General features: G+C 42.3%; 1 protein-coding gene across 1 annotated transcript in view; it reads left to right on the top strand.

Moving 5' to 3' along the window:
- The first annotated feature begins 15,113 nt into the window (after positions 1 to 15,113).
- LOC101406192 (disks large-associated protein 5-like) overlaps positions 15,114 to 24,179 on the top strand; it is a 33,429-nt gene continuing 24,363 nt past the window's right edge. The window contains 1 exon segment of the mRNA XM_087447777.1: positions 15,114 to 15,257. Coding sequence (XP_087303903.1) covers positions 15,114 to 15,257 — 144 coding nt within the window.

Here is a 24,179-nt window from a genome sequence, read left to right as displayed (position 1 = left end):
TCAAATAGCTTAGGGTCAGGCTAATTTATCTTAAGACTTTTCTTTTTCCTTCTCTTCCCTTTCCTTGACCTTCCTTTGGGTATTCCACTCACTGGGCCACTGAGAACTGCTTCTGCCTGCGCAATTTGCCACGTATGTAGAGTTGCCAGTTAAAATACAGGATGCTCAGTAACGTGAATTTCAGATAAACAACAAATTATTTTTCAGTATGAGTATGTCCCAGATATTGCATGGGACCAGATATTACATGGGGACATACTTATCTAAAAGATTATTCATTGTTTATCAGAAATTCACATGTAACTGAGCATCTGGTATTTTTATTTGCTTTAATTTCTTATTTTTATTTGCTAAATCTGGCAACTGTACAGATAATGTCAGGTACCTGTGACTACTTTCAATTTGCCAAGCCCTGGGTTTTCTGGACTATAAAATACCGGATTATTGGATTTTTAATCTGGCTCTTTTACACTTAAAGAGCGGTTCTAAAGTAAACCCCTGTGTCACCACCACCCAGGGTAAGAAATATAGCAGAACGATGCCGGTACCTTAGAGCCAGCTGTGTTTCTTTCCTCGGATGGCATCCTCCTCCCTCCCCACGAGGGGTAACCACTATCCTGACTTTTATAATCATTCTCTAGCATTTCTTTAGGGTTGCGACCTATGTATGCATCCATAAACAATATAGCTTTTGACTGTTTTTGATAGTTTCTTTGTGACTCGTTTCTTTCACCCAACCTTGTGCTTGTGAGGCTTATCCATGTTGATGCACGTAGCTGTGCTTCCTTGATTCTCATTGCTGTACAGTGTTCCAAAATGTGATCATACCCGTGGTTTATCCATCCGTTGCACTGTTGTGCTGTTGCTGGTGCAGTTTCAACTTAAACTGACAATTTAGAATGTTTTAAATGTATTGCAGTAAGCTAAAATAACTATCATAAAATAGTTTCATACTGTTTATGGAAATTTCTAATACTTAGTACTGCCTCTGAAATTTTTTATTGCTATATTCAATAATCAGGCAAAGTTTAAAGAGGCTTATATAAACTGGTTCTCATTTACAGTCACAAATATTTTTATTGTAGTATAATATACGTATAGTAAAATGCAGAAATCTTCAATATATACCTGGATGAATTTTTATATATGAGTATACCTATGTAACCACTACCCAGATCAAGATATAGAACATTTCCAGCATCCTTTTAATATGACTCTCTTGCAGCTCTTTTTATTTCCTGTTGCTACTTACAAGATAGCTGTCTGTCTAAATTTTTGGACATGCCCAATACAAGGCTGTGTGATGTTGGTTTTGGGGCTTTCAGGTGCCACCACATGGTGAATCTGCATACTGTGACTTGGTTCCTTTAAAGAAGGGCTCAAGCAATTAGATTTCCAAAATGCAAAGTGATAACACAGATTCTGATGTGGCTAAGAAAGCAGATGAACTAAAGTTTCTATTAAAAAAGAAAAAATATTTATCTTTCAAAAGGAGGATTTAAGATCAGGCAGATAATAACATCACACATGTTTATAGTTAAATTGAATATATAACTTTCTGCTTGTATATTTAGCATGTAAAGAAAAAAATGACATTGCAAATATTATCAGCCACTAGCTGTAAAATGCCTTGAAGCTGGTAATGTATAGAAAGTATAAGAATAAAATTACATGCAAATAATTTATTCAAACCTTTGAACTTATTGATATATTTTTTATCATTGTACCGTATTCTGACTACTAATTGCTGTGATTCCCTTTTGAATTATGCCATTCTATAATGGCCACATAACAGTAATGTCTCTTAAAATATACTCTGAAATTTTTGAATGCACTAGACATATGTTGTTCAAATAGATCTCTCCAGTATTTTACATGTTCAGGATGGGGAGAAAAGAGGACTCAAGCACTGCGAGTTTTAGCGAATATTACAGAAAAGTGTACAGATGTTAAATGAAATGATTTTGTGTGCACATGCAATACATGTTAAAGAATAAGAGAGGGAAGGAGAAAATGGATGGACACTAAACAATGTTTTACTCCTATAAATGTGGAGCTTATAATTAAGAATCTCTTGCAGGAAGGATTCCAGGTCAAGGTGTACACTGTGACACATGATTTATCCCACACCCTCTCGCCTCCCACTGAAATTCCAAGACAGATATTTTTTAAAAGCACAAAACTGTATCAGTAGAAAATGATCAGGGTATCATCAGTGTACCAGAACTTTTGAGGACTACCTGGAAAATAGAAAGCAAATGGTTTGGAATTTCCTGAAAAAATCAAAAGAGAAGAAATTGCATCTCAGGACACGGAAGGCAAGTCAGGTTCTTTCTAGGGAGGCTCAGATAAGCGCCAGGCTCAGCATCAGCAAACTCAGAGGGAGCAGTTGGCTGCGGAGCAACCATCAGTGGAGTTGGTTAAAGATGCTTCCTGGGAGAGTATTTGGGCCTGAGAGAAAAATCAAAGCCAGACTTGTAGTAATGTCAGAATTTGGGCCAAAAAAGCATTAAAACAAGATACTTTATAACGTTAAAGGGGAGATTTGCGACAAAGATATAAAATCTATGCACCAAATCACATAGCATTAATATTGATAAAACAAAAACTGTAGGAGATATGAGGAGAAATAGAAACACATTAGAGATAGAGACTTCAATTCACCTCCCTTAATCTATTTTAGAGCAAGTAGACAAAAGTAAGAATATAGAAGAAAGTGGAGTATTGTCTTCAAACGTCTAGGGGAAGATTTTCTTGAATCTAGCCTTATCGTTAATGAAGCATGAGGATAAAATAAAGACATCTGGAAATAAAAAAGTTACCATTCATGCTCCCTAAGTGAAAACAATTACTTGACGAAGTTCTTCAGCACAAAAATAGGAAACCAAGACATCAGGTTGTACATAATGGTGGCAACTAAATAGAACCAGAAAAAATTAAAAAAAAACTTAAGCAGCAAACTTTTTTTTTCTTTCCTTTTTTGTTACTTTCCTCTTTTTTTCCTATTAATGTCATAATAGTTTATAACACTGTGAAATTTTAGTTGTACATTATTGCTTGTCAGTCACCGTATAAATGCATCCCTCCACCCCTTGTGCCCACCCCCAACTCCTTTCTGCCTGGTAACCACCAAACAGTTCTCTCTGTCTGTGTGTTAGTTTATCGTCCACATATGAATGAAATCATGTGGTGTTTGTCTTTCTCTGGGTTATTTCGTTTAACATAATACCCTCCAGATCCATCCATGTTGTTGCAAATGGGATGATTTTATCTTTTTTATGGCTGAGTAGTATTCCATGGTATATATATACCACATCTTCTTTATCCAGTCATCAGTCGAGGGACACTTGAGTTGCTTCCACTTGTTGGCTATAATGGATAATGCTGCAGTGAACATAGGGGTGCATAAGCCTCTTTGGATTGTTGATTTCAGGTTCGGTGGGTAGATACCCAGTAGTGGGATGGTTGAATCATAAGGTATTTCTACTTTTAATTGTTTGAGGAATCTCCATACTGTTTTCCATAAAGGCTGCACCAGTTTGCATTCCCACCAGCAGTGAATTAGGGTTCCTGTTTCTCCACAACCTTGACAACATTTGTTATTTTTTGTCTTGGTGATTATAGCCATTCTAATGGGTGTAAGGTGATATCTTAGTGTAGTTTTCATTTGCATTTCCCTGATGATTAGTGATGTTGAACATCTTTTCATGTGCCTATTGGCCATCTGTATATCTTCCTTGGAAAAATGTCTGTTCATATCCTCTGCCTTTTTTGATCAGGTTGTTTGTTTTTTTTGTTGTTCAGTTATGTGAGTTCTTTATATATTATGGAGATTAATCCCTTGTTGGATATATGATTTTCAAATATTTTCTCCCAGCTGGTGGGTTGTCTTTTCATTTTGATGCTGGTTTCATTTGTCTTGCAGAAGCTCTTTAGTCTGATGACATCCCACTTGTTTATTTTTTCTTTTGTTTCCCTTGTCCGAGTAGACATGGAATTCAAAAAGATCCCTCTATGACCGATATCAAAGAGTGTACTGCTGGGCCGGCCCCGTGGCTTAGTGGTTAAGTGCATGCGCTCTGCTGCTGGCGGCCCAGGTTCGGATCCCGGGCACACACTGAGGCACCGCTTCTCTGGCCATGCTGAGGCCGAGTCCCACATACGGCAACTATAAGGATGTGCAACTATGACATGCAACTATCTACTGGGGCTTTGGGGGGGAAAAATAAATAAATAAAAATCTTTAAAAAAAAAAAAAAGAGTGTACTGCTTATGTTTTCTTCCAGGAGTTTTATAGTTTCAGGTCTAACCTTCAAGTCTTTGATCCATTTTGAGTTAATTTTTGTGTATGGTGAAAGAAAATAGTCTACTTTCATTCTTTTGCATGTGGCTGTCCAGTTTTCCCAGCACCATTTATTGAAAAGACTTTCCTTTCTCCATACTATGTTCTTAGCTCTTTCATTGAAGATTAGCTGTCCATAGATCTGTGGTTTTATTTCTGGGCTTTCAATTCTGTTCCATTGATCTGTCTGTTTTTGTACCAGTACCATGCTGTTTTGATTACTATAGCTTTGTAGTATATTTTGAAGTCAGGGATTGTGATGCCTCCAGCTTTGTTCTTTTTTCTCAGGATTGCTTCTGAGAAGCCAATAAATATGGCCTTTATTATGCTGAGGTACTTTCCTTCTATACCCATTTTGTTGAGAGTTTTTATCATAAGTGGATGTTGGATCTTGTCAAATGCTTTCTCTGCATTTATTGAGATGATCATGTGGCTTTTATTCCTTGTTCTGTTAATGTGGTGTATCACATTGATTGATTTGCAGATGTTGAATCATCCCTGTATCCCTGATATAAATCCCATTTGATCATGGTGTATGATCTTTTTAATGCATTTCTGTATTCAGTTTGCCAATATTTTGTTGAAGATTTTTACATCTATATTCATCAGGGATGTGGGCCTGTAATTTTCCTTCTTTGTATTGTCCTTGTCTGGCTTTGGTATCAGGGTGATGTTGGCCGCATGGAATGTGTTATGAAGTGTTCCATCTTTCTCTATTTTTTGGAATAGTTTGAGAAGGATAGGTGTTAAGGCTTCTTTGAATGTTTGGTAAAATTCTCCAGAGAAGCCATCTGGTCCAGGACTTTTATTTTTTGGGAGGTTTTTGGTTACTGTTTCAATCTCTTTACTTGTGATTGGTCTATTCAGGTGCTCTATTTCTTCTTGGTTCGGTTTTGGAAGGTTGTATGAGTCTAAGAATTTATCCATTTCTTCTAGATTGTCCAATTTGTTGGTATACAGTTTTTCATAGTATTCTCTTATAATCCTCTGTATTTCTGTGGTATCTGTTGTAATTTCTCCTCTTTCAATTCTAATTTTATTTATTTGAGCCTTCTCTCTTTTTTTCTTAGTCAACCTGGCTAAGAGTTTGTCAATTTTATCTTCTCAAAGAACCAGCTCTTTGTTTCATTGATCATTTCTACCATTTTTTTTTGGTTGCAATTTCATGTATTTCTGCTCTAATTTTTATTATTTCCCTCCTTCTGCTGACTTTGGGCTTTGTTTTTTCTTCTTTTTCTAATTCTGTTAGGTGTAGCTTAAGGTTGCTTATTCGGGATTTTTCTTGTTTGTTAAGGTGGGCCTGTATTGCTATGAGTTTCCCTCACAGGACTGCTTTTGCTGCATCTCATATGAGTTGGTTGGTGTATTTTCATTTTCATTTGTCTCCAGATATTTTTTGGTTTCTCCTTTAATTTATTCAATGATCCATTGGTTGTTCAGTAGCATGTTGTTTAGTCTCCACATCTTTGTCAGTTTCCCAGTTTTTTTCTTGTAATTGATTTTTAGTTTCATAGCATTATGGTCTGAAAAGATGCTTGTTATGATTTCAATCATCTTAAATTTCTAGAGGCTTGCCTTGCTTCCCAACATATGGTCTATCCTTGAGAATGTTCGGTGCATGCTTGAGAAGAATGTGTAATCTGCTGTGTTTGGATGGAGTGCTCTATATATATCTATTAAGTCCATCTCGTCTAGTTTTTCATTTAAGTCCACTATTTCCTTATTGACTTTCTGTCTGGATGATCTATCCGTTGATGTAAATGTGGTGTTACAATCCCCTACTATTATTGTGCTGTTGTTAATACCTCATTTTAGGTTTGTTAATAGTTGCTTTAGGTACTTTGGTGCTCCTGTGTTGGGTGCATATATATTTATAGGTGATATGTCTTCTTGGTGGAGTGTCCCTTTGATCACTATATATTGCCTCTCTTTGTCTCTCATTACCTGTTTTATCTTGAAGTCCATTTTGTCTGGTATAAGTATGGCAACACCTGCTTTCTTTTGTTTGCCATTATTTTGGAGTATTGTCTTCCATCCTTTCACTCTGAGCCTGTGTTTGTCTTTAGAGCTGAGATGTTTCCTAGAGGCAACACATTGTTGGATCTCATCTTTTAATCCATCCCACCACCCTGTGTCTTTTGTTTGGAGAATTCTATCCATTTACATTTAGAGTGATTATTGATATATGAGGACTTAGTGTTGCTGTTTAGCACTCATTTTGCGGTTCTTTTTCTTTTCTTTTGTTTCTTGTCCCATGTGTTTCAGACTACCAATTCAGTTTGTCAGTTCTGTGTGACGGTTTTCTTAGTTGTATTTATCATATGTGTCCCTGTTCTGATTATTTATTTAGTGGTTACCATGAGGTTTGTATAAAAAATCTCATAGATGAGATAGTCCATTTTCTGATGGCTTCTTATTTCCTTAGACTAAGTGGATTCCATCCTTTTCCTCTTCCTCTTCCAAGTCATTATTGTCACAACTTATTCCATCTTGTGTTGTGAGTTTGTGTTTAAAGTGATGAGATTATATTTATTTTCGGTGTTTTCCTTCCCTTAATCTTTGATGTTATAATTAAGTGTTTGCTAACCTATTCTGATAGAGAGCTGCAATTTTTCTGATTTTTTCTACCTATTTTTCTCCTTTCTCAAAGCTTTGTACCCCTTTCTCTCTTTTTTATCAGGCATTAGTGCCTTCTTGTGCATTTATTGTAGTGGGGGTCTTCTGACAATGAATTCCCTTAGCTTTTCTTTATCTGGGATAGTTATTATTTCTCCATATCTGAAGGATATTTTGGCTGGATAGAGTATTCTTGGCTGAAAGTTTCTGTCTTTCAGAATTTCAAATATATCATTCCACTCTCTCCTAGCCTGTAAAGTTTCTGCCAAGAAATTGGCTGAGAGCCTGATGGGAATTCCTTTGTACGTTATTATTATTATTTTTTTGTCTTGCTGCAATTAATATTTTTTCTTTATTATTGACTTTTGCCAGCTTTACTACTATATGCCTTGGAGAGGGTCTTTTCATGTTATTATATTTAGGAGATCTATTGATTTCATTCACTTGCATTTCCAGCTCCTTCCCCAGGTTTGGGAAGTTCCAAGATATTATTTCTTTGAACAAGTTTTCTGCTCCTTTTTCCCTCTCTTCTCCCTCTGGAATATGTATAATCTTTATGTTACATTTCCTAACTGAGTTGGATATTTCTCAGAAAATTTCTTCATTTCTTTCTAGTCTTAGTTCTCTCTCTCTCCTCCTCCATCTGGAGCATTTCTGTATTCCTATCTTCAATATTGTTAATTCTTTCCTCCATATTGTCAGCTCTGTTCTTGAAAGATTCCAGAGTTTTCTTTATCTCCTCCATTGTGTTTTTCATCTCCAACATTTCTGATTGGTTTTTCTTTATAGTTTCAATCTCTTTTGTGAAGAAGTTCCTGATTTCATTGAATTGTCTATCTGTGTTTTCTTGTAGTTCATTGAGCTATTTTATGATAGCTATTTTGAATTCTCTGTCATTTAAGTTATAAATTTCTCTGCCTTCAAGATTGATTTCTAGGTGCTTGTTATTTTCCTTCTGGTCTGGAGATTTAATATATATTTGCACAGTGCTTGAGGGCATGGGCTTATTTTTCCTCAGCCACTGTGTGGGTGTAAAGAGCTGTGTATCCTGAGCCCACCGCCATCCATGGGTGCTCTGGCTGACTGGCTGTGCTGGTGCTCTGGGCAGGGGGGAGGGGCTCCTTCTTTCACCTACCTGATCCTGGGGGCTTCTCGCTCTTCCCTTGCTATCTGCTCTCCTGGGGTGCTAGCTTGATGAAGGCACCCCGCAACAGTTTAGTCCCCTCCATATGAGAATTTTCCACAGGCTGTGAGAGAACTTGAAGAGCAACGTATTCCCACGGAGGGCCGCCTCTCCCCCACCTCTCAGGAAGCCATGTGATCCTGGACCCAGGGTCACTGTCATTGGGGAAGGAGAGGAGTTCTCCTTACCTCCTTCCACGTCCTCCAGGGGTACCAGCACCTCTACCTTCAGATGTAAGGCTGTGTGGGTCTCTGAGATGTCTTTTGTGTTGTGTGAATGTCCTCTGTTGGTGTATGAATGTCTTTTTGTTGTATCTCGGGGGCAGAGTCTAAGGGGGAAAGCTCACTCTGCCATGATGCTGATGTCACTGCCCTTCAGCAGCAAACATTTAATGTCATAGCATTCAGTTTTCTTCTAAATTAGTCCAATAACAATGTTTGATTTACAGTGACTAATACTTATGTAATCATAATATCATACTTGCTGTCTATTGGTTTTCACTTTTGGGTATCAAACAAAGCCCAAAGCACAGAAGATTTAATAATTACATTACAGAGTAGCAAGTAAATGTCATAAACCTTGACAATGTAAAAATTATGTGGCAGAGTATTTATCTCAGCCAACAAATTCAAGTATATTAGAAATATCACTTTATTTTCTACACTTCAATTTAATTTCTGCCTCTGGGAAATAATCTCTTTGTCCCTCTACTGCTGCCATAAGACCTGCTTGATGGGAAACATAACCACAGACATTCTTGGGGTTTCTCTGCCCTTCCTGGGTCCCATCAAGGTATACAGCTGCCAAACCATCAGAGAGAAGGGGGACCGTCTGGGCATTAGTAGTCTGTACACCCAGGTAACTGAGAGCCTCCAGGAATGATTGTTTCCAATGCAGCAGATCTCTGCTCCTTTGGGGCCCCATGTGTGGCATGGGAGCCTTAGCTGAGGCTGGGAACCCTGTGCTAGGGTCCTGCTTTCCCCAAATATCTGACACCACTATCTCTTCTGAGGCTTTCCCCCTCCTCGGGCTCCACCATGGAGCAGTGTTTGTTTCCCATGTAGCTTCTCACCACCACTCCAACCCTGGGGGATCTCCGTGGGGGAAGCCTCTCCCTGCCCCCTGCGTCTCCAGGGCACTGTGCTTCCTCCTGAACATCCTGTGCTCCTCACTGAGCTTAGGTGTATGGAAAACAAAAACAGGCAAACATTTTACAGGCTAACTCTACTCTCCCCCCCCCCCCGTCCTATACCTCTCCTGAAGTGATAACATTCACAGCCTGTTACTTGCTTGAATGGAGAAATGGAAAAGGGAAAATATAAATTAATATCATACAATATTATTCAGACACGTTAATGTAACTAAGGAAAATGGGGAGGCAGCTAGACAGAAGAGAAGTAGACAGAAGGGTAGCATTCTTGCCTTTCATTGTGGATACTCAACCCATACTAAATTTGATAAACCAAGAATTAAACATTTATATATGTTATTTAGAGTAGACAAGGCAACCACTAGAAAATAAAAATATAAGCAATAAAATCCAGAGGTGGAAGGGTAGTTAGATCATGATAAATTCTTAATCTCTCACAGTGGAATATCAATAGATTCTGTATAAATTTGATAAAACTTGAAATGAAGAAATATGATACTCAACTAAAAACTGTTAACAGGGGTGATTTCTGGGAAATGAATTAGGGGCTGGAGAGGAGAGGAGATAGCTGGGAAGAGGAGGGAGACTTTTCTCATTTTAAGCTTTTTTATTTTAATTTTTTAAATTATGTGCATGCAATTCTTTTCTAATAAAAATTAGATTAATTAAAAATAAATAAATAAGAGTATTTTAACACACTGCCTCATCAGTATTTATAAGATTTATTTAATAAAGAACTCACACATTAAAATATGCCTATGGGCACTAGGCCTTTACTAAAAATTCACTATTAAATTCCTTCCCATATTAGGAAGACCTGCTAAAAAATCCACACCAAAAAACAAAACCCCTTAGCTTTATACAGAGAAACAAATAATTTAGCCAAAAAGAAATACTTGGGAAACAACTAGAAGGAAACAGTAACAAAGGCTAACAAGAGTGACAAAGCAATATTAATGAGTACACAATCTTTCAAAAGAAGAAATCATTTAAAATATTTCATTATCAGAGTCACCAAAAAAATCATGTCCTCTGATACAGTAAAAGCATTTTTAACAATATATTCCAGCACTCTGTTAAATTAAATCACAGTTCCTATATATATTCTCTACCAATACACATCACACTATATATTTATTCATGAAGCCTAAACTCCGTGTAACAAGTACGCAGAAATCCTGAAGAGAGAACGTGTAGGACAGCAGAGTCAACACACGGACTCAGCACACTCATCACAGTGCACTTCCCTTCAGGAACTGGGCAAGTTCCTTCACCTCCAGCTCGTGTGCTTCTCCTTGGTCGTTATTTACTTATCCACTGGATGCTAGCTTCTGGCCAAAGAATTTATCACGGGTCCTCTATCTTTCAGATACCAGACTTCCATTTGACATACTAATGGCAAGCATTTCCCCACTCCATCGATTTTCTTTTTATCTTTGTTTTCTTTGGTGCAAATGTTTCTTATTTTACATATATATAGTTTTTGAATTTTTCTATTTTGCCACCAATAATTTCCTTTAATGTTTCTATAATTTCTAAATTACTCAGTAATTCTCCCATCTGGGATTCTCTCCTAAGAAATTATCAGAAACTTGGACACACTGCAAGGGATCACACTTAGATGGAGATGGCAGTGGTGGGGAGGGACAGGCAGGGGTGTAAATGTGTAAATTTTCCATGGTTTGATAGGCATTTTTACTTCTTTCAGTTTTTAAAAATATGCCACTCATCTCTTCCGTTGTAAAGACCAGGAAAATAAATAATGTTGTGGGATAAAAGAGAAGCTTGAACAAAATTTGTCATTTTAAAAGATGTTAATTAAAGGATCATGTATAATAGGAAAATTAAAAATAGCTTAAATAGGTAATAAGAAGAGAATGATTAATTTGTAATGTATAGCATATATAAAATGTAATAAATTATGCAGCAACTAATTAAAACATTTTATTTTAAAGAAAGATGTGGGTTTTTTAATAACTGAAGATTTGAACATTTAATTAGATCATCAGACACATATAGTCAGATTGAGCTATTTGCAGGAATTTTTAAGCTATTATTTACTGTATAACAGCCATTACTATAATGCTAGTGGAAATTAAAACACAAGAAAGGTTCACACGATCTTGCCAGATCACCCAGCTCCTTCCAGGCTTTGTCAATATGTGTTCATAACTTGTAAATCATTGTAATCTGTGAACTCTGTGTTTATACATTTTCAGAGAAGATTTTGGAGATGTGTGCTTAAATTTTAGAGATTTTAAAAAAGTGTCTTCAATCATATTGTTTGAGCTCTACAGCACCATAAAAATGAAATATTTGTCACTTTATATAAAATATCTACATAATAAAAATGTCAATCAACATATTTATTGTATTTCTGCTATGTTTTCTCAGTTTCTGAGGGAAGAATCATTAACAGCTTTTTTTTTTTTTTTTTTTGGTGAGGAAGATTGGCCTGGCTAACATCAGTGCCCATCCTCCTCTATTTTGTATATGGGTCGCTGCCACAGTATGGCTTGATGAGCGGTGCATATGTCCACCCATGGGATCCGAACCTGTGAACCCAGGTGGCAGAAGCACAGCCCTCGACCTCAACCGCTATGCCACCGGGCCAGGCCCCAACAACACCTTTTAATGACTTAAGAAAGTAGCAATAAGTGGATGAAAAAAGAAAGGTTTGAATGAATTCTACTTTAAGTCTCAAAATGGACATTTAAGGGGGAAAAGGCTGATCCAAAGCAATGGCTGACAGTGTTGTGAATTAAGTGAAATCCTATCCATCCTTTAAACAAGTAAGACTAATTGGGAAACATCTCAATGTTTGTTCTCTAGAAAGACTCCACCAGTTTATACCTATGGCCAACTAACGCTAAATTTGTCATTCTTACTAACTTTTTATAGCAATACCTCTCGCTCTTGATTTCTCAATATTTTAATTAAAAATGGCCATAATTTCTATTGGTAGATCCAAGGATATTGTTATTATTGTTGTGCTCATTGTTAGTATTTTAAAGTACCATTTATTGAAAATCTATTAGTTGCCATGTACTGTAATATAATTTATCTTTATCTTAAAATTCCATGAGGAAAAGATTGTCATCAAACTGAGGCTCAGCAAGGATTAAGTCTCTTGCCCAAGGGCATATGTGGCCTTCAACCTACGGATTTAAAAAAGTGGCAGGGTAGGCCGCGTCAGGGCCGTCGGGGCGCGGGGAGCAGGCGACCGTCAGCATCCAGGAGCACACGGCCAGCGCCGCGTGCCCGGCCCATCCGGCCCATCAAGCAGATCTCCGACCACCTGCCCGCTGCCTGCCCCCCCGGACGCCCCGCGCGCCGCGCCCACGGGGATGTCGACCGGCTCTTCGCAGCCTCCGGCCCGGCCCGCCCGGCCGCGTGGCCGCCTGCACCGCCCCGGGCTCGCTGGACCTCAGGCCGCTCTGCGATCAGGAGAGCAGCGCCCTCCCCTCCCCTCCCCCCACTTCCCCTCCCCCTCCCCTCCCTCCTCCCCCTCCCTCCCTCCCACTTCCCTCCCCCTCCCCTTCCCCCCACTTCCCCTCCCCCCTCCCCTCTACTTCCCCCTCCCCCCTTCCTCCCTCCCCTCCCCGGCACCCGCAGAGGCGGTGCCTGCCGGGAGTCGCGCATGCGCACAACGGCTGCTCAGCCCCCACGTGAGGACGCGCTGAAGCCAGGTGTGGACGAGAAATCCTAACACGAGACGGCGGGGAAGAAGACGACTCAGAACCCGGAGTTCAGCCAGGAGTTCTGTTCCGAGGCTAAGCACGGGGACCTGGCCAGGAAGACCCCGGAGGTCACCATTTGGGATTCCGACACTGGAAGATCCAGCGATTGCACTGGCGGCGTGGTTCTGGCGTCGACGCCGAGGGCGAGCGCCTGCAGCGCTGTTTGACGGCCTGAAGAACAAGGACGAGCGGATCGAGCGAACTCCCGAACTCCCGGGGCGTGCTCAGCGAGCCCCGGCGCTCACCTGCCCTCAGCTGGCCCAGCACGGGCCTGGCCCTGGGCTGCCTCGGCTGCCGCCAAGGGCATGGCCCGCATGTTGGGGGAGATCCAGGACACCGGCTCGGACACAGAGCCGCTGTAGCCCCCGCTTGGAGGCCGTGGCAGGCCCAGCCACTCCGAAGGACAATGAGGACAGAGAGCCGGGCCTGCCTTCAGCCCCCAGGGCCCGAGAGGGCCGGCGGTGGAGGAGAGGACCTTGGCCTCGCACCCGCCTGGGGTAGTGGATGGGCCGTCCCGGGGCCCAAGACCTGCTAGAGGTCAGCAGCAAGTCACAGGGGACCCCTGGCTGAGAGAACAGGAGTGCGGGGGCGCCCTGGCAGGCCAGTGAGCACTCCTGAGAGGGACAGTAGGGAGGGGGTGAAGGGGCGAGGAGATTGCTGGCAGAGGCAGGACAGAGCGCTAAAGAAAGTTTATTCCCAAAAGGAGGTTCTGCCTCCACCCTTCATCTCTGGCATTACTGGGCAGGTGGAAAAAAGTTGACATGAGAGCCAGGAGTCTGGTGAAGTTCCTAGAGGCTCCCAAGAACATGGGCAACTGGCAGGTGCTTCACTCGATGATTCCCCGAGCCCCTGGGGATGAAGCAGACCCAGGGCCGGCCGTCAGGGAGGTCCTGTCTAGTCAGGAAGCTGGAAAGAACCCATTAGAATGTGAATGAGAAATGCCAGGCCAGCCTGGCCTGCCTGCGAGGGCTGTGGATTCTGCTGACTCTGCCGAGTGGGCAGGGAGGGCTTTCCAGAGGCGGCGATGCTTCAGCAAGGCCTTGAAGGGTGAGAGGAGTTTCCAGGCAGACAAAGGGGAAGGGCCCTGCAGGCTGTGGGACTGGTCTGCAAAGGCCTGGAGGGAAGAGAGTGGTGACTGGGCCTGGGGTGCTGTGCAGGACCCAGGGTCTCTCTCTGGGAGCCTGGCTTGTTAGGACAAGAGTGGGGCCCAGGGGTGACAGCACGCAGCCCGGCTCCTGTCTCACCCCTGGCTGCCCTGCCAGCCTGGGCTCGTAGGTGCGGGGGAAGTGGCCGGAGCACCATGGTGAAACTGATGTCAGTGCAGGGTCAAGTTCAGTCCTCCACCCAGTTCTCCCACCTTCCATCTTTTTCTCCTCCAGAGGAACTGGAGGATGGAGCCTGCCTCTCGGTCTGCCCAGCTTACGCATCAGGTCAGCTCAAGAAGAGATAAGGTCCCTTTTTTTTGCATGAAAAGTAAAAAGTCCTCCTTGTCTTCACCTTCCTCTTCCCTGCCCCCGCCCCCACCTGGGCCCTTCCGGGGTCACGGCTGAGTAGTGGGGGGCCCCAGCTGGCTGCCCATGCATCCTGGCCCTAGGTGGCCCTCTCAGGAGTACTGGGCAGCAGTCCAGGGCCTCGTTTCTGGGAAGGCCTGTGACGCTGGCTCCGCCCTCCAGGAGCTGAGAGACACCCTGCCTGGTGGGCCTGTCTGCACCCGAGGCAGGGTCCCCAGGGATGGGTTGAGGGCATTGGAATCTTGGGGCCCAAGTCTGAAGCCCTAAACTTCTCCTGCCCACTAAGGGGCCTTCAGGAATGCTGGATAAACAAATGCAGAACCAAGGAATTTCTATGTTCAACCCAGCACTGCGCTGCTGGGAAACGGAGGCCCAAAGACGGAAAGGGACTTGCCGAAGGCCTTCCAGCCCTACCACAGCTGGGGCGGACCAGGCCCCGTGGCCCCTGCCCCATCACCAGCCCAGAGTTCTGGACACCACACTTTGGGGGAAGTAGGGTGCTGGGCTCACACAAGAGGTCCTGCTAGCTGCCCACCTGGGGCTCACCCCTGCCTGCCACCCACCCATACCGATGCTAGTAGCAGGGGGCGTGGAGCTGCAGACCTTCTGCTACAGACACAAAGCACATCACCATCTGAGGCCTGGAGTGATGATTCGAATCCCACCAGTGCCATCAGCCCTCACCCAGTTTGCAGGGAAAACAGGACCCCACACAGTACCTGGCAAACTTTGCTGGTCATGGAGCTTTGGCTTGGTGTGTGTCAGTTTTATGTGCACTGTCTTGATGAATCTTCACAACTCTGTGAGGTGGGTTTGATTGTCATCCCCATTTGACAGATGAGGAAACTGAGATCCAGAGAGGCTGAGTACGGTAGTTTACCAACATCACACAGCTGGGAAAGGGCGAACCAGGACTCAGACCTGACTGCCACATCCTCTGGTTGTCTGGGGGACGGTATGCCCCAGTCCCCTTCCTCCTGGGCTGTTGAGGGCTCAGCAGAGATACTCAAGTAAAGACTCGTCAAGCTCTGGTGCGTGAGGGAGGTGTGGGGCCCCGGCACCATCTGCTGTCTCATCCTTTAGACGACTTTGAAATCATTCGTGCCACTTAGGGCTTCCCCAGAGGTCCCCGCAGCCCGGGCCAGAACTTAGCTGTCCCTTCCCAGCCTCTGAGCCTGTGGCCCAGGCCCTGCTCCTCAAGGGGGCTGACAAGGGCTCGTCTTTTTCCCAAGCAGCTGGAATGGGGGAACTTCGGGGGGCCTAAGAGGGGAGATGGTCTGTTTTGAGGGGCCTCGTATCTGGGTGAACTCAGGGTATCTTCTTAGTGTTGCCTTTTGGAGGGCCTCTTTCAGAGAGGAGCCTCACAGCTTCCCTGTGAAGATGTGGAAATGCTGAATGGCAAAGCTAGAAGGGGCTGTGAGTCTCACCTAATACAATTTCCTGACTAGACACATGGGGAAACTGAGGCCCAGCAAGTGGAAGGGGCCTATCCAGGGCCCAGCTGGGACAAGAACCCAGGACTCCTGGCGCCCAGTCTGGGGCACTCTACTGCCGCAGGCTGTGCAAGTGTAGACTTGGTCCTGAAAGGTGGTCCCAGCTCACCGCAGGGACAGTCGGGTGGGGAGATGGGGCTTCTGGACGGCTGGCCCAGGTGGAGGATGGGGCGCTTGGGCAGGAGGCCCCCAAGGGAGTGACAGAACCTTCCCCAGGACCTTGGCACTGTTCTGGACTCCTTGCAGACTGTATCTTGGTTAAAGAAAAAGCTTCCTGAGAAGCTGCAGAATCAGCTCTGTCTTTGACCCCAAACTGGTGTCTTTCCTCTGGTCCATCAGCCCCACAAAAACGGGAAATTTGATGCTGAAAAAAAATGTCATTCCAAAGTCAGGTGTCAGTAACCAGGGCGTCCCTATGCGCTGTATTCACCTCCACCCCCTCCTGCCTCCCGGGTCTCCGCCCCGCCCACCGCCACCACAAGCCAATCCCCGACGGCGGTCCTCCAACCCTGAGGCGGTAATCTCCTGACCTCTAGTGGCGAGGCGACGAGCTGCACCCTCCTGGCCCGTGCAGGACCTGCCCTTTGTTCCTTCTCCACCGGAGAGAACTTCCCGGTGCTTGGGCTGTGGCTGTCGTCGACGCAGACTCGCGTGCACTGGTTAACACCGTTTTGCTACCGTGCGACGGCTGCAGAAACCGTCCTGAAACTGCAGCCCCACACACAATTTTTTTACTTTCGTCTGACCTACCGGAAGATGTCCTTTTTAAACCTTGTTAATAGTTATAATGACATATAATCCAAAGTAAATGGAAATGTTCATTGCCATCAAAAAAGAAAAAAAAAGCGGCAGGTAGAGATTTAAACCCAAGTCAAAGCCCACAGTCTTTCTGCACTACCCTATACTCATCTCAGGAACCTGCTAATCCAAGGCTTGGTTTACATGGACTCTGGAGCCACTAGGCATTAAAAGTTCATTGGGCACATAAAGTGAGAGCATCTTTATTTTTTTTGCAGGGGAAGATTCGCCCTAAGCTAACATCTGTTGCCAATCTTCCTTTTTTTCCTCCCGAAGTCCCCAGTATGTAGTTGTGTATAGTTGTAAGTTCTTCTGGTCCTCCTATGTGAGCCGCCACCACAGCATGGCTACTGACAGGTGAGTGGTGTGGTTCTGTGCCCGGGAACTGAACCCAGGCTGACGAAGGGGAGCGTGCCGAGCTTTAACCACTAGGCCATCAGGCTGGCTCCAGAGAGCATCTTTAAAAATGTGGGAAAAAAGAACAGAGTTTTGAAATGGAGAATCCCTTATTAGTAATTCTTTTATCCTTTAATTCCACAGGAGAATTTAGAGCCTCTTTCACCTTCCTTTCAGCTTTAACCATTATAGGCAAATTGATTAATTAATTAATTAAGGCCCACTCCCCACCCAACCCTGACTGCCTTCCTTGCCAGAAACAGGGCAGGTCTGGAGAACACAGGAGTGCCCACAGGATTGGATCCCCATTCTAACTCTTCCCTCTTGTGGTCAGCTAACAGTGACTACCATTTTTTGAAGTGCTTGCTTCGTGCCAGCTGCTATGCTAAGCTCTTTAGATAGGGTATTTCATTTAATCTCACAACAACCTTATGTCTATGCAAAGTAACCAATAACCATTGTATAGATAAGAGAGATAAGGTGAGTTTTACTTGAGCCGAGTTGAGGATTATAACGTGGGAAGGCAGTTTCCACAAAGGAAGAAAGCGTTCTGGAGAAGCATGGTTTTCGGTACAGTTTTATAGCTTTTTAGAACAAAGAACATACATTCAACATGCCCAGGATATGTATTCATCAAAATTTCAAAGAGGTATTCAGTTGCAAATTAGCAAGCAGACATGAGCCTGATGTCTGGGAAAGGGAACTTTTCAGGAATACTGATACAGGCCTTACCGATACTGGCATTGTAGGAGGGGAAGTATGCATTCTTATCATCAAAGAATGCATTCTTTAGTAGTTAAAGCAGACGTGTACAATGTATGTATGATAAGGAATGTCAGGCTTCTTTAGTTCAAGCCAAATCAGTTCTGAACCCGAATAGCTACCCCATATACCTCAATATGTGAACATCTCTTGTCACTTATGCAGCAGGCGTTGGTATGATTTGCATCAATGAAGTTTGGGAACAGAAATTGAGCAGCTCCAGGGCTAGAGCCCAGGTTGATCAGACTCTAAAACTACTCTCCACTCTTTACATTACAAATTTTCTTAAATCAATGAATGATTTCTCTTGCTCCTTTTTGGTAATCTAATTTCAAGATTTCAAGACTCTTCTCAAGATGTCTACAGATAAAGCCCATCAGATGGAGACCACCAGGAACACATGAAGCTGGGTGCCTGAGGGTTACTGTAAATATTCAATTCTTTTGACCTTGTTCCTAACACAGACATAGATGAAAAGAAGTTAATCTTGTCAATTTGCTGTTTTCTTGTTTAACTGGAGGGGTGACTCATGGGTCACAAGGATTTATGAGCTTGTTTTGCAGAAGAAAAAGAACACCTTCATTTTTATTATTTTTTAATTTAATTTAATTTATTATTATTATTTTTGGTGAGGAGGATTGGCCCTGAGCGAACATCTGTGCCAATCTTCCTCTATTTTGCATGTGGGATGCTGCCACCACATGGCTTGATGAGCGATGTACAGGTCCATGCCCAGGACCCAAACCTGTGAACCCCAGGCTGCCGAAGCAGAGCACGTGAACTTAACCACCATGACACCAGGTGGGCCCCAAGAATGCCTTCAAGGAAGTTAAGATCACCAGATAACCAGCCTCCAGCTGCCATTGATGCCCAGAAGTCTGTTTGCCTAAGGGCTTATCTGGAGTGAAAGGAGCACAGATTTCCCCTTTGTTTCTCCAAAAGTGCATCTGCCAAGCCCCTTAGCTCAATAAAACCCCCTGTTTTCCTCTCTTGTGAAGGCCGATTTGAGAGAAACTATCCTCCTGCTTTCTCATTTTGGCCAATTCTGATAAATCTTTCTCTGCCCCTAAGCACCGATGTCTCAGTGTTTGGCTTACTGCACATCAGGCACAGGAGCTTGAGATTAAGAGGTTTGGTATTGCACACTTGCAGTTAAATGAAGTTTGGTTTATTTACTTGCTGTGCAAGGGAGAACATGAGGCTTCTCGGGAGAACCTTGGGGAGTCTGGGCACGAGTGACCTGGGAGGGGCTTGCCTCAAGGTGTGGACCTGTGCTGAATGATTCTGGGGAGCGACCAGGGGAAGCAAGGATCAGCTGTGGATTGGTGCTGCCATGAAGCAGGGACAGTTGAGCAATTGAGGTTTCTCTGTAATTGTTCTGGAGGCAACAGGAACAAAGCAGAGCAGGAGATGTCACTGGTAACAAAGCAGGAATCACTCCAAAGGAGAGAGGCTGTATAGCCTGAGGAGAAACACTGTTTACATGGCCTTGGCCTCCTCCCATTGGAAACATTATTTTAGGTTCTGTTAGGAATATTCTAGTCTGATTACCTGTTTCCTTGGAAATACAATCTAGAAACCTCTTATCTGAAACTCTGGGTTGGAAATTGAGCTGCTTCCCTGTGTCAAAGTAACTCACAGGTCTCAGATCTTGAGTAGGAGTGAGACATTCCATTCTCACTGATAGTTCAAATGGCCAAGTTTCTCATAATCTATGACAGCATTTTCCAATTGAAATGTAACGTGAGCCACAACTACAATTACAATTTTTCTAATAGTCACATTAGAAAGAAACAAGTGAAATTAATTTTAGTAATATAACTCAATATATCTAAAATATTGTTATTTCAACACAGAATCAACATAAAGAAATATTAAATTAGACATTTCACTTTCTTTTTTCATACCAAATCTCCAAAATCCAGTATAGTAGATCTCAATTTGGACTTTAGACTTTCATTGGAATATTTGATTTGTATTTAGACTTCATAAAATTTCCAGTTGAAAAAGTAAATTCAAATACCCAAGTTGTTCCAGACGTACTTAAGAGTTTTTCAATAACTGAATCAAGTACCAGTTTGTAAATTCAAATTTAAACTACTTAAGATTAAGTAAAATTAACAAGTCAGGGGGCCAGCCCCGTGGCTTAGTGGTTAAGTGCCCACGCTCTGCTACTGGCAGCCCGGGTTCGGATCCCGGGCGCGCACCAACGCACCGCTTCTCCGGCCATGCTGAGGCCGCGTCCCACATACAGCAACTAGAAGGATGTGCAACTATGACATACAACTATCTACTGGGGCTTTGGGGGGAAAAAAAGAGGAGGATTGGCAATAGATGTTAGCTCAGAGCCGGTCTTCCTCAGCAAAAAAAGAGAAGGATTAGCACGGATGTTAACTCAGGGCTGATCTTCCTCACAAAAAAAAAAAAAAATTAACAAGTCAGTTCCTCAGTCACACTACATTTGAGGTGCTCAATGGCCACACGTGGCTGGTGGCAGCCATGTTGGACAGCTCAGGTCAGTGATTCTAGGGAACAAGTTTTCTCACCACCATGCCCTTTATGGTAACTAACAAAAGCAGATTTTACACCTTCACATTATCTTTAGTTCTTTTTTCTCCTAGCCCATCTTTCTTGTAACCACAAGTTCTCTGCAACACTAAATAAACTCTCAATTTTCTTAGATTCCAATTTTTCTCTTCTGCTGCAGAGCAGGCACAGCTACCCAAAATCTAAGCTCAGGGCTGCTGATCAGCCCAGTTCTCTCCCCTTTGCAGGGATTCTATCATCACTGTAAAATAGGGTCATTATGGTCTACTTCTTCCAAGTACATTCCTAATGGCATAAAGAAATTATAAAGAAGTCTTTCAAAGCTCTTCCCTGAAATTAGATGCCATTACAGGTAAAACACACCACAGGTTCCTTCAGACAGAAATAATTAGAAGTGCCCCAAGGCAGCATTAAAGAGTTTTGGCAGACTCTGGGCAGCCCTCCTCCTATCTACATCAGTCTGTTAGGATAGGGCCTATCTCGTCCAGCTCACAGAGCCCAGGCATGCTTGTGCCTGAGGAGGATCTCGTAGAGGGAAAAGTACACCCACATTCGTGTTTCAGTTCTGCCTTTGACTAATCATGAATCGTTGGGTACACAATTTTAATCAGCATGTTTTCTGAGGTGTTCACTGATACTTGCTTCAGTATTGTGTTAACACTTTTAATTTTCAGAATAAAAGGAGCCAAAGAGAAATAATATGATATGATCATTTTTTTCCCCCTGAGGAAGATTGTCCCTGAGCTAACACCTGTGCCAATCTTCCTCTATTTTGTATGTGGGTTGCCGCCACAGCCTGGCCACTGACAAGTGGTGTAGGTCCGTGCCCAGGTACCAAACCTGGGCTGTCAAAGGGGAGTGCACAGAATTTAAGCACTAGGCCACCAGGCCTGCCACTATGATCATTTTGAGAGGCAGCCTGGTGTTCTACAAAGAGCATAAACATTGAAGCCAGAGAGGGGTGAATTCAAATCTGTAGCCAAGTAGTCAAGGCCTTAAGAAGTGCTATCCCTTTAAGATGTGTTTTCAAGTGGGGACTTGGAGTCAAAAACCAGCCACTGTAGCAGTCTTGCTGACTCTGCCATGCTCTGCTTCCCTAGATCAGGACTGGATTGAGATGTAGGTATCAGATTCATTCTGGAGAAGTTTTGTGTAAAGTTACATCTTATACAGCATGTGTCCCCGTGGGAGGGTGTGTGTGTGAAACAGGCTCCAAATGCAAGCCTAAGGATTTTTACACTCACTGCAAGGAGCATCTGACTCATCGATGCACTTCCTAAGTCATTTCATTTCCACATTCACACTACAAGAAAACGTCATCAAATAGTCTCTGTGAATGCTCTTTACATGCTCATTGAAATATATTAGCTTATAGCACTCCTTTTGCTACTATTGAGTAATTTTTATTGACTGTAAAAGTCAATATGTTATGATTAAAACCATTTAAGTTCATTGTAGAAAAATTAGGAAAATATGTAACCAAAGAAGAAAATGAAAATGATCTATTACTACACTCTCTAGATCTAAGAATAATTAGAATTTTAACATTTCCTTCAAATATTTTTTCTTTGTCCACTTTCTGTGTGTGATCTGGGGCAGGTTACTTTAAGGCAAGTTACTTAGCCCTCTGTGTCTCAGTTTCCTAGCCCTACCTACCTCAGAAGGTTCTTGCGAGGATTCAATGGGTAGAGCACTTTCAGAACAGTGCCTGGCACGTAGCAAGAGCTTATTCACTACTAGCAATTATTATAAATAGACATTAATATTTTTATTTTCCAAAACTGGATTAAAACGAAATTATAGTTTTGCATTCTGCTTCTTTAAAACTTATCATTACTTTGATAGTACTTTCCCATCTCATTCATTTTTTTCCCTATGTGAATTTTTTTGCTTGAGGCAGATTGTCCCTGAGCTAACATCTGTGCCAAACTTCCTCCACCTTGAATGTGGGATGCCACCACAGCATGGCTCGACAGGTCCATGCCCGGGATCCAAACCTGCAAGCTCCAGGCTTCTGAATCTTAACCACTATGACCTTAACCACTGTGCCACGGGGCCGGCCCCCTTATGTGAATATATTTAAAAGCAGCATTAATAAAGCTATTGCTCCAGATAGCAGCAGACTCCTCTTCTTGGAAGAATTGTTTGGAGATTTTTATGGAGGACACAATTCACCAGTATCCAACTGAGACTGTACTCGTCTAAAAGATGTATTTTTATAAAATATAAAAGACTACTATGGTTTAAAAGACTGAAAATAGTACAATGTTCACAGGTTATTAGGTTCATTAAAATTTCACTGATTTGAGTTTAGTCATTAATAGTAAGCATTCAATAAGCAGTTGCTGGTTAGCTGATTAAGTGATAGTTTTGATAAAAGAAGTTGATTAATGCTGAAAGACGTCACCAAAGCTTCTCTGAATTTAACACAAGGTGTTTTATTACAAGTTCACCGTTAGAAGAACTATTTGAGAGCAAGAACTGTATCCTATTCATTTGTATTGTCCTCAATGCTTAAATATAGTACTTGGTACTTAGGGTTCAATGAATGTTGAATTAAGCTCCACAAAAAAATTAAAAATTAGATGACCAGTTGTCTAAATTTGATAGGATCTATAACTGATTAAAAAATAGGTAAATCAATAAATACAAATTAATGCTACAATTTGGTTAATTGTGGGTTGTTGGGCTCCTGCCTGTCACCCCCTCACCCCGGCCACTCTTTACGGTTTGATGACACCCTTTTAGAGTATTAAAACTGGTGGTGCAATCGGAGTAGAGGAGCAATTGCCCCGCTTGCCAAACTATGTGAACACGTGGAGATCTTGTAATCTCCAAATCTCCAGGTAACCACTGAACATGTCTGAAATTTACGGTTATTGTGATAATAATGTAACACGTTTGTTGTTGTAAAGTAACGGCATCCTACTATTAAACATTGTGAAGAAAAGAGGAAAGAAAAAAGTCTTCTCTATCTCCACTTTGACGTGGCTATTACGATTTTGGTGTATGCCTGTTTACTTTTTTCAACAGTGAATAAGCATTGTACATTTCATTCAACACTAGCAGTATGTCATATGCATTTTTCTGTGTTGTTATTTAGCTTTTACAGTTATGTTTTAGTGATTACATAATATGCCATCATGTAGATGAGACTATTTACTAAACCATTCCCCCATCACTGACATTTAAATTGCTTCCAGTTTTGCATTGTCAGGAAACTGGTGAACATCTTTAGACATATGATTTTATGATAAATCATCAGTTATGGCATTTTGGGGTCAAAAAGGCTCTGAAGTTTTTATAGCTCTTGGTGCATACTGCCAAAGTGCTTTCCAAAATGATTATATTAATTTAGAGTGCCATCAGCTCTGTAAAGATAATTCACCATCCACACACGTGAATTCATTGTTATAAATATGATTTTGGCATAATTTCCTTGCCACAAAGAAAATCACCAATTTATTTATAACATTTCTTCTACACATGTGTATTCATTTACCTTAAAATATATCATAATGGAATTTTTATATATTTTTAAGTGGCACTATGACCCCTTCCACAGCCTCTCTCTTGACAGCTTTTTTGTTTCAGAGTTTCTACTGTTACAATAACTGCTGATTTGTTAATTTTCAATACTG

This window comes from Ceratotherium simum, chromosome 24, assembly GCF_057802395.1.
Source record: "Ceratotherium simum simum isolate JZ-2026a chromosome 24, ASM5780239v1, whole genome shotgun sequence".
NCBI lineage: Eukaryota > Metazoa > Chordata > Mammalia > Perissodactyla > Rhinocerotidae > Ceratotherium > Ceratotherium simum.
Note: the sequence above shows the minus strand (reverse complement) of the source record. Positions and strands in the feature narration are given on the sequence as shown.